Genomic DNA, 14,756 nt, shown 5'->3' with positions numbered 1-14,756 from the left:
AATGAGTGATACCTCGCGGGCCAAGGCATCGAGGGGATACGAGTGCCGTACATGCTACATACTGCCGACTGTTATATATATGTCACGGTATGTTCCAATGATAATATCCACGAAGCAGCAGCGGCTGTTGTAGCGGTGGCAGCGTAGCTCGTAGGAAAGTGATTACTTTCGAGCGTACATAAGTGGATATTGATATAGCTAATGCCTCACCTATATTTCTTGCAACAACGCTGCGAGCCGACAGCTCGTTCCTACACGCTCGCGCACGCACATGTACACACACGTGTGTTTGCGTTGAATTTTGCGACTTTCTGGCGTGCCACCAACACCAACGCTATGCGTACTTTGCCGCTGCGTGTGAACGACGAGCTGCGCAGAGAGTGACGTTTTCAATTGTGACCGAGCCGAGAAAGAGAGACGTAACGAGATGAGCCGAGAAAATGCAAATCATTGCCTCGGTTATGTATGCAGTGGCGCTACTTTAGGGCTTATTATTGTGTGTTAAAAGAGACGAGAAAAACCTTGTCGTTACACATTTACGCTCGATGATGAAAACAGTTTGATAAACACTCGTTGGACGTTGATTCGATCGAGAAATACGACCTCTGTGCAAGTGCGCGCGACCGGTAAACGACTATTTCTACGACCACGGCATTATATGATTAATGCCATTAAAGTCAAGAATTGTTAATCACCAATATTTGCGACTTTTTAGCGCCCCATTATGCACAATTGTCAAATAGCGCGAGAAATAAGAGTTGTTAATGAATTTCCGAGATTCTAGATCGATGCATGTATCATATGCGCATCAATTCATGTATCCATGGACGCATCGAACGCGTCTCCGAATTTCAGTCAAGGAAAAGTTTCTCTCTTTTCCTCTCTTTGTTGCTGGCTTCTTCTTCTTTCGCGAGCTCTGCAAAATGTATTCGAGCAATTTACAAGTTGTCTACACGGTAAACGGCCGCGCGGCGTGTATATATTTACGAGCTTTTTACGCCATGTGCAGCAGCACTTGTAGCAGCAGCGGCAAGTATTTATAAGCGGAATTCATGAAATGCAGCGCAGAGTCGGTAATGAACTTTATCGAACTTTCGATTCTGTCGCTGACCGAACGGCCAAACGCATAAATATGAATCAGAGATCCGCTCGAGCAGGTATTAATCGACTCTCAAGGTACCATTGAGTGAGAAACCCCCGTCGACTTGTTTGTCGCGCATTATATTTACATATAGTGGTGCGCGGCAGGAAATAAAACAATAAGCGTGCTCGGCCGCGTGCGAACGCCTGATCGTGACCCTAACGCGCGTCTTACAAAACCTCGACGAAACACGCGATGAGCCGCGACGAGGATTTATCGAATACATTATGCGTACCGCATGTGCGTGAATTCAACTCTTTTTTCTCCTCCGTCCTTTTGACTCGCTGCTTCTTTTTTTTTCAAGTCTGCGGACACCGCAGCCAGGCCAGACGTAATTTCGATGACGCGAGTGTATACGAGTACAATTTATAATCGTCCCGCGGACCTCAAGGTCGAAGAGAATAAAATCGACACAAAGAACGATGCTTGGTGTATAGCGACGCCGTTAGAAAGTTTATTATGAGTTTTTCGAGTATTGATCAAACGTCGTATATGATGACCAAGACAATAACGTACGACATCGTTTTTCACGCACACAGAAGACATTTATTACATATGGAAATAATTGAGCATGCTAGGTACCTGCGATTGCACGAGGCATTACTAATTCGTGTGTATTCTCTCGGCGTGATCTCAGTGGCAAAAATTTTCTTCGTCAAAATAAATATTTTTCTTCAATTCGCGCTGATACCCACGCGAGCTCGTCCGTGCACGCGGCTACTGAAAATTATTGACATATTTTTTCTTGAAAATGTGCACTTGCCGTAGCGCAGGTGTGTGTGTGTGTGCACAGTGACTCTTCTTTCTTGCTCGGGTCACTCAAGAGATGCACGTATTACGCCAACACTTGTGATTTCTCAGAGATTGGCATGAATATATAAAGAATGATTCAAGCCAGTGTCTTATTTTGCCTTCGTAAAGGATTTTCTGTACATAGATGCGTATACAAGAGCTTCATTTTTACTCTTTGTACGAGCCAAGTATAGACTCGATTTGCACTTGCGCGTCAACGAAGAAAATAATCCGAATCAATGACAAATGAAAAAGATGTTCGGATCGGATCAATGACCCTTGCACGATGTAGGATCATTGACCGAATTTTAATTGGCCCGAGGTACTACTCTTCTCTAAATTTGTTTTCAAAAAGAAAGAAATTTGAAATTTAAAAGGCAACGTAACAGCTCGCACAATAATCATATAAGACTAGCTCGATTCAATTTTTGACTTATAATATTTACCTACGATCACTGCGCCCGCGTAACCTAATTAATATACGAGTACATTACAAGTGCCACGGCCCAAGCAGTCTGACAATTGATCACTTTCATATCAATCGTACACATGTACTTATTATTCAATTTCTAAGAATCGCATAAATTCTTTTTCGCTTGTGTGAGCTAGGGATAGCCTCCTCTCAAAGTAAACCTCTGAGAAGGTGCTATTTAACCGTGAACAGATTTTGAATATTTTGTATGATTTAATACCAGCACATGTAGCCAAGCCAATAAAAGTTTCGATTGTGCAATGTACTTTGTGAGAAAGAAATATTTTTCGGGTTCAAATCAAACGAAGAGATTCCTCTCTACCTTCAGAGTTAGATCCGATTGTACATTATTCGTATTATAACCCGGAGACAATTATACGTGAGATTTTCCGGTGGGATTCCAAGCATTAGCCAAATGATTTATAGATGTGTTAACGCGCCACGAGCGGTTACGGCAATGCCAAATTTGAATAGGATAATTTGCATGAAGAGGAAAAAATTCCCCACACGTTGCAGAACATCTTTATTTTGACGGGCGCTCCGAGTTTATTTTGTGGTGGCAGCATGATACAACAAAATCGTATGCATAGTGTACAATTCAAGCAAAATTTAAAATCATACCATTTTCTACGGTCAAATTTTTAATGCGAAAAAATGTCTCAAAAATCAATAACCAGTACGTTATACTATTAGCAGCAAAATCGAATTGAACCTGCATCGACGCAACAGTACTACAACTCCATGCAACGAGTCTCTTACAGAGTTAATCGAATTAAAATACCGTCCTCATAATCGAACGATATGCATTTATTGCTTGAACACTTAGCTACACATGAAGGTCGGGGTGAGCGTAACGAGAGTATTTACTTTTTATCCATCATTTATAGTGATTTTAATTCAACGCAATAATCGAGCGAAACAAATGACCTTTGGATTTTTCGCATTCTGCATATTAAAATATGCATACTTTATATGCGGTTTTTTGATTATTTTACATCTACACCATTGATGAATAATTGAATTTTGTTCCTGGGAAATTTTGTTAAAACATAGCAATAATTGATAATAATTGATTCTGTGAGTTTTTTTAACGGCCCAACGTTGTTACGGAAAAATAGTGAACGGCATCGATTTCTAATCTACTAAAACTACGTCATAATTGCTGAAAAATGCAACATCATCGTGATTGTCAGGCAAGGTCCCTGAATTAAAACTTAGCTCTAATTTCTTGTACTAATTTTGTTCAAAAAATAGCGAATAGTACTCACACATCGTTGTACTTTGTGTTAACATCATGTTATACTTATAACAAGATTTGATTTTGACGTGAATTTTGAAGATGTCCGATAATAATCATTTGGGTCAACACAGATCGAGTTACACCTACTGATCAAATGTTTTTTATCATTCGCGACAAATTCAATCTCAAGTACATCGCACGTGAAATTTGCAATAATCGACCGGGAAATCTAATTTCTATGCGAATTAAATAATGCATATAATTACTTGTGACGTAATGAACAAGTTAATAGACCAAAAATTAAATATAAACGAGGTAGGCGTGTAATCGTGGCCAAGTTTCCGCACGTATGAGTAACGACCAAAGCAAATTTTTCAAATATTCGTGTCTTGACACGTCTCATTAACGTGGAAAATAGACGCTACGAAGACCCACATGTGAACACACGTGCGCGTATAAACGTATTATTCAACTAAGATTGGCCCACGAACGGCGTACTTTCACCCCACCGTGGCAAATTCGAAAAAACTCATCGGCGTTGTTTTACCTCTCCGAGTAGTCGATATGTCATATCGCATTATGTACCTACTTGCAATGATCATCTACTGGGTCGGTAGATGCACATATCGATATGTATCATTGATAAACGAATTTCAGCGATCAATAGCCAATACCTATGTAGCATTTCTCAGTAAGGCCATGTAAACTTTCACTGAAATGTTAAAAGTAAATTAGGTTGTGTGGGTAAGCCTGGCTATGCGGCAATGATGAAACGTTCGCGTAAATCAACATTTATATAGCAAAGGTCACCGCGGGTAATTTGATAATCAAAAATAAATTTTTTTTTGTTCAATCGCGATTTTTCGCCTTTCATGAAAACGAGAAGGGGCGAAGAGAGAGAGAGCGAGAGAGAGGTTGTATTTCCGGAGACATGTTTGTGAATTCATATATAAGAAGACAGGAGAAAGGTTTTTTTAACATAGTTGTATAACTTTTTATTGAAAAAAAAAATCATCGAACTTTCTGGACATAGTGTTGAAATAATTTTTTGCTCGACATAAATTGGTCGATTCTTGCGATGTGTTCTAAAACTCGTTTTTTACGAAATATCTTTTAACTATACGTAGTACTTTGTATTTCTTCTTTTTTTTTATACGAATTTAAGAAGAAAATTATTTTTGTCTTGATTAGTTACTATAAGACAAAGGTTACGGTAATAATTTAAAATTAAAAATCACCACTATGGTTTTCTTTGCTTAGGAACTATTTTTGGAATTTGATTATTATTTTTGGAAATTAACTGCATATAAATGATGATGATGTACCATATAATCAAGTATGTAATCACTGCTACAAGTAAAATTCAAATTTTTATTCGAAAAAATCAAGGGCATTCGGTCAATGTACAGGTAAAAGGTAATAAATTGATTAACTCATCTCATCACACTTTAGCTGTATTTATGGGTATCATCAGTGATTATGATACTATTCGACATATTTACCAGCTTTCAGATGTTAATTTTTAAAATGATAATTGAAGTTGCACATCTTGCTTACTTCCTTGAACCGATATTGTGTAATTTGCAAATTTGGGCATCATTTCTTTATTATGTAATTATATATTTCTTAAAAAGTGTAGTTGATGCTCCTCGAAATAGAACATCTCCATTCGAGTTTTCAAAGAATTCATTTCATGAACTTGAAAGCAAAACTTATATAATTACTAAAAAAATCGATAATTCAAAAGTTTTTGTAAATTATATTTTTGAATGGTAAATTTATTTCTAAAAGTACATTGAACCGTGTTTGTTAATCATTTATTTAAAATGGCCCGACATAGCAACGATTGAAATGAAAAAAACTTGACTGGATTAAATTTTCAAACGTCATCGTTGACAATGTATCTGCTACGGAAAATTTATCAAAGAAATTTTAATTAGCTCGGAGCCAACGACAAATGCATGACCGGCCCACATTCCGACGATTGACATTCGTGTGCACGAACAAAAGATGGAATAATTAGCAACAAACGACGGGATTTCATAGAAACCTTAACATTTCCACTAAGTTCAAGAAGAAGAACACGAGCCGGAAGATATTCAGTGAAAAAAATTGCTGCCGTATCGACCAACTATAATGAAGATATTTAGACTTCGATACGCGTGATTGATAAATCCGGTCGCGCACTCGATCGATGTCGACTTACTTTTTTGCAACGAGCGTCGCGCTCTGCATTATATTAATAACAGCTTATATGGATGATTACTTTAAAAGCAAAGTCGGTGTGTTTTCCAAACACCATAGAAATGATGCGAAGACTTAATTCTCAGATAATGAGACCATATGACAAAATGTTTTTAAATATCATCGTGTGTTAGCAGAGTCTTTAGCAAGTGAATTTAAAAATGTCATTTACCAATGAATTACGTTAAATAAATGCTCGTTTTATAGTCATGGACAATGGCCAATGACCAAGAGAAGTGAGTCGCGCCAACTTTTCACGCACGCGATTGCGGTCCGTTGGCCGAATGGTCATAAAACCCGTCACTCGGCGCGCAGAAATACTCCAAAGCAGTCTGACAATGGCAGCTGCTCATGTAAACATCGAGTTATAACGTTGGCAGAATTGCACAGGTTTGCTCGACGGCCGACGCTCGTGTGCGAATTGTCATATTATTATTACGGTGGTACGCAGCATCCATGAGCGCAGTGCCTACTACAGCACTACATGTACATTACATACCTTCATATAATCATTCATATATAGCAGCAGTAGCAGCTCATCTCGGCATACCGAGCAAGTGCAGCCGATACATCGTATCCTATCAGACATTGAGGTGCATGTAAAGAGCGAGTGCGACGGAGAAAGAGAGAAAGAGAGAGAATATCCGCCGCGCGCCTCATCCACCTACGCGACTCGTACATGTCTGCAGCAGTCGATGTTCGATTTCATAGACAACATCAATACCTATAGACGAGGTTGCTCCGTTTATGTTACTGCCTAGTCAGTAGGCTGCTCCGACCTGCTAGTTCTGTGCACGATTGCGAACGAAACTTGTGCCGTTTCGTTGATCGTGCCCGCATCGAGTTTGAGTGACTCGTAGCAGCATTAGCAGCAGCGTGTTGTATACTCGTATCGCGTCCAAGTGCCCCACGACACCCAGTGCAAGCCGAGTCTGTGTATACTTGAAATATTGCGCGATTCTATACGGCTACATAGAGAGGCTAGCTACGGCCGCAAGAAAGTTGATTCGACTGTACGTCTAATGCGCAAGGTGCGGCTGCAGCCTGTATATATATCATAAAAAGGAGTGCGTTTAATCTCAAGACAAGATGTTGGCACTGATCAACAGAATTCTCGACTGGTTCAAGTCGCTTTTCTGGAAGGAGGAGATGGAACTCACCCTCGTCGGCTTGCAATACAGTGGCAAGACGACATTCGTTAACGTCATCGCGGTAAGAGGCATACATATCCACTACCTACGCACATACACAACACACTCGGACATGTACAAGCTTTTCGACAGTTCGAGTCTCAAAGCTGTGTAATTGTGCAGGTTACTCCCTCGTGAGAGTTGCAATACTTGGAATTATGTTTCCCTCCTCCAACCCCTCTATCGAGAAGCTAACCTGCTGCTTACGATCGTTCGAAAGCCAATAAATGCATGTTTTCTATTACTCATGATGCAGGGCGTAAATTGAAATTTTTGTATATTCATAACATATGACGAATATTTTTTCGGTGTGGGTGGCCTATCGAGATAATACAGGCATAAATGATTGCAGCTCGCGACACAAAAAGCACAGAATATGAGATCGTTTGTTTAGACACGTATGAGTATGTGTATTATATCAAGTCCGATGAATCATGAGAAATAATTCATGATGTATTCTACTGACTTCAGCAATAGGCACGACTGCCCGAGATAATGATTATATTGCTTTTCTTTCTTTGACAAATCGCATAATTTCTATGCTTCAGAGCCTGCTTCAATCTTTATCTTGAATTTTCAAAAGTCAATTTTTCCGAAAATAATGATTTTTGGTTACTAAACAATTTTCAATATTGATGCGTCGTTTGTCGTTAGATTATTTAAAATAATTAACTTTTACAATGGGAAACAAATTTTTATTTATTTTTAAATGCAGATTAAATACTGCTATGTTGTACAACTCACTCAGATTGAAAAATCACAAACAAAGCAATTTATTTTTTTTTCTTTTTATAAATGCATCATAATGCTAACTGTATGAGTTATATAGTTCAAAGTGAATTAAACTTTTTTATGTCACTGTCACTGATTCAAGTTGAATTCATACAAATTGTATCAATTGTGAGCTTTATCTTTCTCTAAAAATTTAAAATGAATTAAGTAAATACTGCTGACATTAAAAATATATTTATTTCAGTCTGGAGCTTTCAGTGAAGACATGATTCCTACTGTTGGCTTCAATATGCGTAAAATTACAAAGGGTAATGTCACGATCAAAGTTTGGGACATTGGTGGTCAACCAAGATTTAGATCAATGTGGGAACGTTATTGTAGAGGAGTCAATGCTATTGTATATATGGTGGATGCAGCAGATCCAGAAAAAATTGAAGCCAGTAGGAATGAACTGCATAATTTATTGGATAAACCTCAATTGGCAGGCATACCAGTATTAGTTTTAGGAAATAAAAGAGATTTACCACATGCTTATGATGAAAATGGACTCATCGAAAGAATGTGAGTCTTATTTTATTGTCTTAATATAAAATAATCAATTTTTTGTCTTATGCCATGTACTTCTTTTCTACAGGAATCTATCAGCAATTCAAGATCGTGAAATTTGTTGCTACAGTATTTCATGTAAAGAAAAAGACAATATTGATATTACATTGCAATGGCTCATACAGCATTCGAAAAGCGGTGCTCGTTAAAAAATGGAAAAAATGTGTAGTGTCTTTGAAGAATCAATTTTGAATCAAACAGGTGAGATGATTAAAACGACGAATGAGTTATTTTATATTTTGTGAGAATGCCAATGAAATCGACGAAAGAATATTAATCATGATTCCAACTGTGAATGAAATTATTACTCAAGAAAATCTGCTCTAGCTGGAAACCTTTTACTCATAAGGTCTAATATGTAAAAAAACTTATGAAATTTGAATTTATAAAAAACAATATAGTCAACTCAATTTAATGAAATGTGGTAACTCAGTTGAGGAATATTTAAAAATACATGTAATATTAATTATGAATAAAGTAAAATTTTATATTTTTGTTTATGAGTACGTAAGTCTAACAATAACTGGTGTTTTAGTACTGCTTTGATTTAACATTATTAAATGAAATAATCAGTGTAACATGAAAATGAAATGAATTATTTAAAAAAATAGCCGATAACAGTTATGGAATGGAATTAAGAGGCATACACATACCTTGATCTTGCTGCTAAATAAAACATAAAAGTGGATTCCATAAACCTTTATAAGCCAATACTTCTACATTTGCAATTGACCAAACTTGACTAGTTAGCATTGTTTTTTTTCTAGAAGAGCAATTGTTGATTATTTGAATTGAATATATATAACATTATATAATGAATTAACATGCTATGTATGATTATTTTAAAAAAGCTTGAATAAATTAATTATATATATTTTGTAAAAATGTTGAAGTAAAGGTAATGTAAGGTAGTGTAAAATGCCTTTAACAGTCTTAACCACGCATGAATTTATAATGTATCTGAATGTTTGTTCATATGATAGAAACATGTTGCAAAGGATTATTTTACGATCTGCAAAAGTCTTGTGACTGTTGTGTTATGTATATACATATATATTATATAAATGAAGAATTCTGTGTACTTCTTTTCTTCTATGGAATAGCAAACAAAGTATCATGTGGCTGTTTTATAATTATTAAATGCATTTTCATTTATGAGTACATGTTTATTGATCAGCTATTATAAGTTGTGAATTTCAATTTTAATTAAAATACCAAGAATTTCACGTTGACTGCTAATTTTATTTACTCTCACTTTTCATGGTCTATTTTTGTTAATTAAAAAATATTATTTTAAAAATATGAATATTAGTTCAAAACTAAAGTACGATTTTTTTATCACAAAAGGCCATTTCTTTAAAACCTTATTTTGTCAAATTACGCGCCAATTCCATTTATGTTTGTGTGACCCTGATTGGCGCAGTTGCCTCATGGAGTTATCATCTGTAAGTAAAAACGAAAATGTACACAAACATATAATAAAGACCCGGAAAAAGTGTCTAAAAGCTGAAAAGCCGCAAATGTGTTGTGCATGTTGTTCTGAAGTTTTGTTGTGACAGACAAATTTCATCAATAAAAATGGTTAAATTAACGCCGGAATTAATTCAGCAATCTATGCAATATATTAATCCGGTCAGAGATCGTGAGCTTGATCTCAGAGGTTCGTAAAAACGAGATTGACATAACCTTGAAAACATTGAAGTAATAATAAATATAACTTTTATAATAGAATAAGATTTATGCATTACTTTTTTTTGCAGGGTATAAAATTCCAGCAATAGAAAATTTAGGAGCCACTTTGGTAAATTGAATTGATTTACAAAAAACTTTCAACACCTTTTATATGTTACTTATATATATATTTTTTAACTTTATTTTCAGGATCAATTTGATACATTAGATTTTTCAGACAATGATATTAGAAAATTAGATAACTTTCCTTTACTTAAGAGAATCAAAACTTTATTTTTCAACAACAATCGTATTGTTCGAATTGCAGATGGTTTAGAGAATTGTATACCAAATTTAGAAACCCTCATGCTAACAGGCAATCAATTACAAGAATTATGTGACATTCAACCTTTATTTGGACTTAAAAAGCTCACAACCCTTTGCTTGCTACAAAATCCAGTTTCAGCAAAAGCACATTATAGGCAATACATCATTTTCAAAATGCCAAATTTAAAATTATTAGACTTCAAGAAAATTAAAATGAAAGAACGAGAAGAAGTTAATGAATTTTTCAAAAGTCCAAGAGGCAAAGAAATCGCAAAGGATATCACTAAAAAAGCTAAAGCAATATCACATGGATCAAATAATGTAGACAGACCACTGATGAGTAATGAAGAGAGAGCTAAAATAAAAGAAGCCATTTCTAATGCTACTTCTTTGGAAGAAGTTCAAAGACTTAGCAAATTACTCCAAGCAGGTCAGATTCCTGGAGACAATAGACATCAGAATGGTAAGAAATTAATTCATTTGCGTTTAGTTTTAAATTTTGTAGTTGAAAAAGTACTGATTTTGGAAATTTAAAAATATCTTTACATCTAGTATTTTTATGACTATTTAAATGTAAAATAACCTAATAATACTTTTATATGTACTCAAAGGTCAAAGGATAGGTTGATGGTGTTCTCAACTACCCTATAATTCTTCATTTTATTCTGTCTATATTTTGATATTTTAATTTATATATTATTCTAATAAATATTGCTTTCAAATGTTTAGGAAATGGAACCACAGAAGAAATGGAAGAAGAAGAAGACTAGATTGCTTTCCACCTTTTTATACAATTGTGTATTAAATAATTAATTTAAGTATTAAAATGATAAATAAATGCTCAAATATCAAGCTCATAAAATTGAGTTTACTACACTATTGGTTTTGAAAAAAAAATTTTGATTGAGCCAGTCATGCTATTTTTCTGTTATAAAGAACTGAATGTATATAAAAACTTGAGAAAAATAAAAAGCCTGGGTCCTGAAGCGAAAATTTTTACCATGTTTCAAAAAATGGTTTTGAGGCTTAGCATAACTTATTTTTCTCATTTTTCAGATGAATAATGAACTATTTGATCGAATAAATTTGTAATAAAAAGTCAAATTTTCATGTTATTTCACCCATAATTTCATCATTTACCTTTTTAATAATTGAATGAAAGAAATTTTTTACGGAAATTTGAAATGAATTATTACATAATTTCACGGTCGACTGAAGCGCGCATGCGTCAGTCAACTTGACTCCTGCTCCAGAGCTCGAGTCGTCTGCAAAAATATAGAGAAAAATATTACATTTTTAATCGAAAAAAGGAATAAAAATGGGCAATCTTTTACTCCGAACCTGGGAACAATCGACGGATCCGGAGTATCAACCCAAATATGATGCGCCACCCTCGTTTGACCCTCATCTTGGGTTTCAAGGAAAGAGGGAAGAAAGAGGCAAGTGTATAACCTTAGTGAATCTAATTTGTTAATGCATTAATATTTAATTGATTTTGTTTACATTAATACGAATCAAAAACCAAAACTATAACGAGTGGCGTTAAATGTTTAATTTTGTTGAATACGGTTTTTTATAAATTATCCGAGAGTCATCTCAATATTATCGTGACATAATCGTGAGCGAGTGTATACAAGCCAACATAATAAAAGACGTTGAGTTTACAGTGCGCATCGATACGACTATGGCTTTGACATACGTATATCTTTGATGTACAAATAAAGATGATGAATAAAAATAATTTTCTTCAAATGTTTTTAGATTCATAGTGTTTTATATAAGCTTATAAATTATTAAAAAAAATTGTTAAAATCATATTATTATGAAGTTATCATAAACTCATTACTTTTCTTCTCTAATTAGTAATGATTGCCACCGAACAAGAATTAAGAGCAGCAAAAATTCCTAAAGAGGATTGGGACTATTGTGCTCATCATCGTCTTGATCTTGCTAGATGCAGAGCTGATGTATTCCCATTTGTTTGGAAATGCAGAGATGAAGCTGCTACAGTGAGTCACTGCCTCAAAGATGAGTGAGTTTCTTTTATTATGTTTATATCTTAATATTATATTTGTTTTTGTGCTGCCCCAACCTAAAGTAACATTTTACTCCCACTGAGCGAAATGAAAATGTTACTTTAGGCTGGGGGATTCACCAAAAATTGTATTTGCACCTATGTAGCGAAAATATAAAGTCTCAGAGCACATGACTATCAGCCTCGGATGATAAATTGCATGTGCTCTGAGACTTTCCAGTTTTTCACTCCCAAGGTGCAAAATATACTATTTTTAAAACTAATAATATTACTACATCAAAATTTTTGTGTAAAGTTGTTCATTCACTGTAATAAATATATTTCTTTTTTTCAGTTGGATAATAAGAATGAAAGAATATGAAAGAGAAAGAAGATTATTGCAACGAAAAAAAATTCAAGATCAAGCAGCTGCTGCTTAAAGTTCTCATAGACATAGATCACTCAAACCTTGATTTGTTACAATTTTAGAGAAAATAAAGGATGGCTTTTAATTTATGCCCATTAATGTACATATATAATTGTTATTAAAGAATAAATTTATGGATTAAAAATTGTTCTTTTGCAACTATATATTAATTCACCATGATTGATATCTTTTAAGTGCATTAAATTTCAAATATTTTCATGTTATTTATTTTTTGTAACTACGTTTTCTTTCATAAATCTTCCATAATATAAATTTATAAAACTAGACTTTGGAAAAACAAAGCAATAGATTTATATTTGCAGTTGTTAGCAATGCCTGATAATCATTGATAATTCGATATTTTTACAATTTAAAGAGTCTCTTCATTGATCCAATAACTTATTCTTTAATAGTATCAAGGATCATAAATAATACTTAAACAATTTTTTCAAGCTAGCTTTTTAAATTGTTACTTTTATTTAAGAAATTTAATTGTTTAAATTGTAATAATAATAAAATAGGAAATCAAATAAATAAGTAAATGTTTCTATGATACGAATCAGCATGACTGTCGGATGATTTGAGGCACATTAAAAGACAGCTATTAGAAATGAAATTTTGCTTGATCGCACGTATCAGAATTGCTGAACAATTGCTCTGCATCTCGCGCGGTCAGCGAACCCCTGACACCACGGCATCTCGCGTGCCGATAGGTGGTGTGCGTCGTTGTGCCTCGCGCGGCGCGGATCGATACATAAGGGTTCGCCTACTCCACGCAGACGAATTTCTCTCTCGTGCATTTTATATACCGAGAGGCACTTCATATCCATAGTGTTACTTCAGTCGCGTAAGTTGTAAGCGGCGCGTAAGCTCGCCACTTGCGCCCTGCCGCAGCGGCTTGTGCGGCGAGGCCCTGCATCCGTGCACGATACGCTCCTATTTATGTGATATTTACGCTCTACTGGTGTCTGCTTCCTCATCCCGTAGATTAGTGTCTTCGGTGTTTTATTCCTATAGAATTTACTTCCGTTTCTCGGCTTCGGGAGGGCTCCGTATCAGATGCAATGATGAGAGACCGTGCGGGGGTGTTTATGTACGCGCTCTTCGACAATAAAAGCCTTTAACGAGGGCTGCCGGCCTCAACAGTATATTTACTCGATTTATTATTATGGACGGAATTGAGATTCACTTTTTAAAAATTTTATCGCATTGCGGATGAATCGATCGCTGCAGAGTAACTCTGCTCTAAACACAACAGGTGAGACTAATTCATTGCAATTTTATGCCTTTGATACGAGTATGTTTTTATATGGTCGTAGCGATCAGTTGTAGAAGCGTGCGCTATAGCTGTATATATCCATTTGTCTGTACAACTGCACAGGGTGTCCTTTTGAAAAAGGAGCCTCATATAATGTGACAATTGTCCAATAAGGTGTAAATAAATAAAGAAATCATACGAATATTAAGTATTTAATTCAAATTGTGAGTGTTATAAGTACAAAACTTAGTTTGTAATAAAGTTTTCCAGATTATTTCAAAGCAAAATAGATGCATAAAAAAATAATTCATACAGACGATTTTTTTAACCATTAAAACTATATTATCAAAAACCAAAGTGTAAATGATATTCAATCAATACTCTCATTTTGTTTGAGAAATACTCCAGAAATTATTACAAGAGATATTTATATACACTATACACGTGTTTTGGTTACATATATAACATGAGTTTGGCTTTTACATTCATATTTTTCTTTTAAATCAAATATATATTCTTATAATAGTTGTTGTATTGTAAAAAAATATTTTTAAGTTTGAATATTTTTTACGAGAAATCTAAAAACGTTTATTAACGTTTTCCTGAATCCAGTTGCATATTTTTACACTTGACATTTTGCGT

The 14,756-nt window shown here is 34.9% G+C and overlaps 3 protein-coding genes across 3 annotated transcripts; all 3 read left to right on the top strand.

Moving 5' to 3' along the window:
• The first annotated feature begins 6,307 nt into the window (after nucleotides 1-6,307).
• On the top strand, nucleotides 6,308-9,647 carry LOC106659370 (ADP-ribosylation factor-like protein 8B-A). Its single transcript, XM_014381902.2, has 3 exons — nucleotides 6,308-7,101; nucleotides 8,056-8,372; nucleotides 8,446-9,647. The coding sequence occupies exons 1-3, from the start codon at nucleotides 6,979-6,981 to the stop codon at nucleotides 8,564-8,566; spliced, it is 561 nt and encodes a 186-aa protein (XP_014237388.1). The 5' UTR covers nucleotides 6,308-6,978; the 3' UTR covers nucleotides 8,567-9,647.
• A 115-nt stretch (nucleotides 9,648-9,762) lies between these two features.
• On the top strand, nucleotides 9,763-11,519 carry LOC106659369 (probable U2 small nuclear ribonucleoprotein A'). The gene is made up of 4 exons (XM_014381901.2): nucleotides 9,763-10,077; nucleotides 10,178-10,218; nucleotides 10,299-10,878; nucleotides 11,145-11,519. Exons 1-4 carry the CDS (start codon nucleotides 9,996-9,998, stop codon nucleotides 11,183-11,185), a joined length of 744 nt encoding a protein of 247 aa, XP_014237387.1. The 5' UTR covers nucleotides 9,763-9,995; the 3' UTR covers nucleotides 11,186-11,519.
• Nucleotides 11,520-11,626: 107 nt separating this feature from the next.
• Nucleotides 11,627-13,006, top strand: LOC106659371 (NADH dehydrogenase [ubiquinone] 1 beta subcomplex subunit 7). The gene is made up of 3 exons (XM_014381903.1): nucleotides 11,627-11,854; nucleotides 12,279-12,447; nucleotides 12,785-13,006. Exons 1-3 carry the CDS (start codon nucleotides 11,734-11,736, stop codon nucleotides 12,867-12,869), a joined length of 375 nt encoding a protein of 124 aa, XP_014237389.1. The 5' UTR covers nucleotides 11,627-11,733; the 3' UTR covers nucleotides 12,870-13,006.
• Nucleotides 13,007-14,756: the final 1,750 nt, after the last annotated feature.

Source organism: Trichogramma pretiosum, unplaced genomic scaffold (assembly GCF_000599845.2).
Source record: "Trichogramma pretiosum strain Unisexual culture from Peru unplaced genomic scaffold, Tpre_2.0 scaffold16, whole genome shotgun sequence".
Taxonomy (NCBI): Eukaryota; Metazoa; Arthropoda; class Insecta; order Hymenoptera; family Trichogrammatidae; genus Trichogramma; species Trichogramma pretiosum.
The sequence above is the reverse complement of the archived record's forward strand: the minus strand, read 5'-3'. Positions and strand labels throughout refer to the sequence as shown.

Excerpts from the sequence above, each read along its gene's own strand:
- LOC106659370 (XM_014381902.2), top strand. The coding sequence starts at position 6,979 with ATGTTGGCACTGATCAACAGAATTCTCGACTGGTTCAAGTCGCTTTTC. Across the intron at positions 7,102-8,055 it reads CATTCGTTAACGTCATCGCG|TCTGGAGCTTTCAGTGAAGA; the intron begins GTAAGAGGCATA and ends TATTTATTTCAG. Across the intron at positions 8,373-8,445 it reads AATGGACTCATCGAAAGAAT|GAATCTATCAGCAATTCAAG; the intron begins GTGAGTCTTATT and ends TCTTTTCTACAG.
- LOC106659369 (XM_014381901.2), top strand. The coding sequence starts at position 9,996 with ATGGTTAAATTAACGCCGGAATTAATTCAGCAATCTATGCAATATATT. Across the intron at positions 10,219-10,298 it reads AAAATTTAGGAGCCACTTTG|GATCAATTTGATACATTAGA; the intron begins GTAAATTGAATT and ends CTTTATTTTCAG. Across the intron at positions 10,879-11,144 it reads AGACAATAGACATCAGAATG|GAAATGGAACCACAGAAGAA; the intron begins GTAAGAAATTAA and ends TCAAATGTTTAG.
- LOC106659371 (XM_014381903.1), top strand. The coding sequence starts at position 11,734 with ATGGGCAATCTTTTACTCCGAACCTGGGAACAATCGACGGATCCGGAG. Across the intron at positions 11,855-12,278 it reads AGGAAAGAGGGAAGAAAGAG|TAATGATTGCCACCGAACAA; the intron begins GCAAGTGTATAA and ends TTCTCTAATTAG. Across the intron at positions 12,448-12,784 it reads AGTCACTGCCTCAAAGATGA|TTGGATAATAAGAATGAAAG; the intron begins GTGAGTTTCTTT and ends TCTTTTTTTCAG.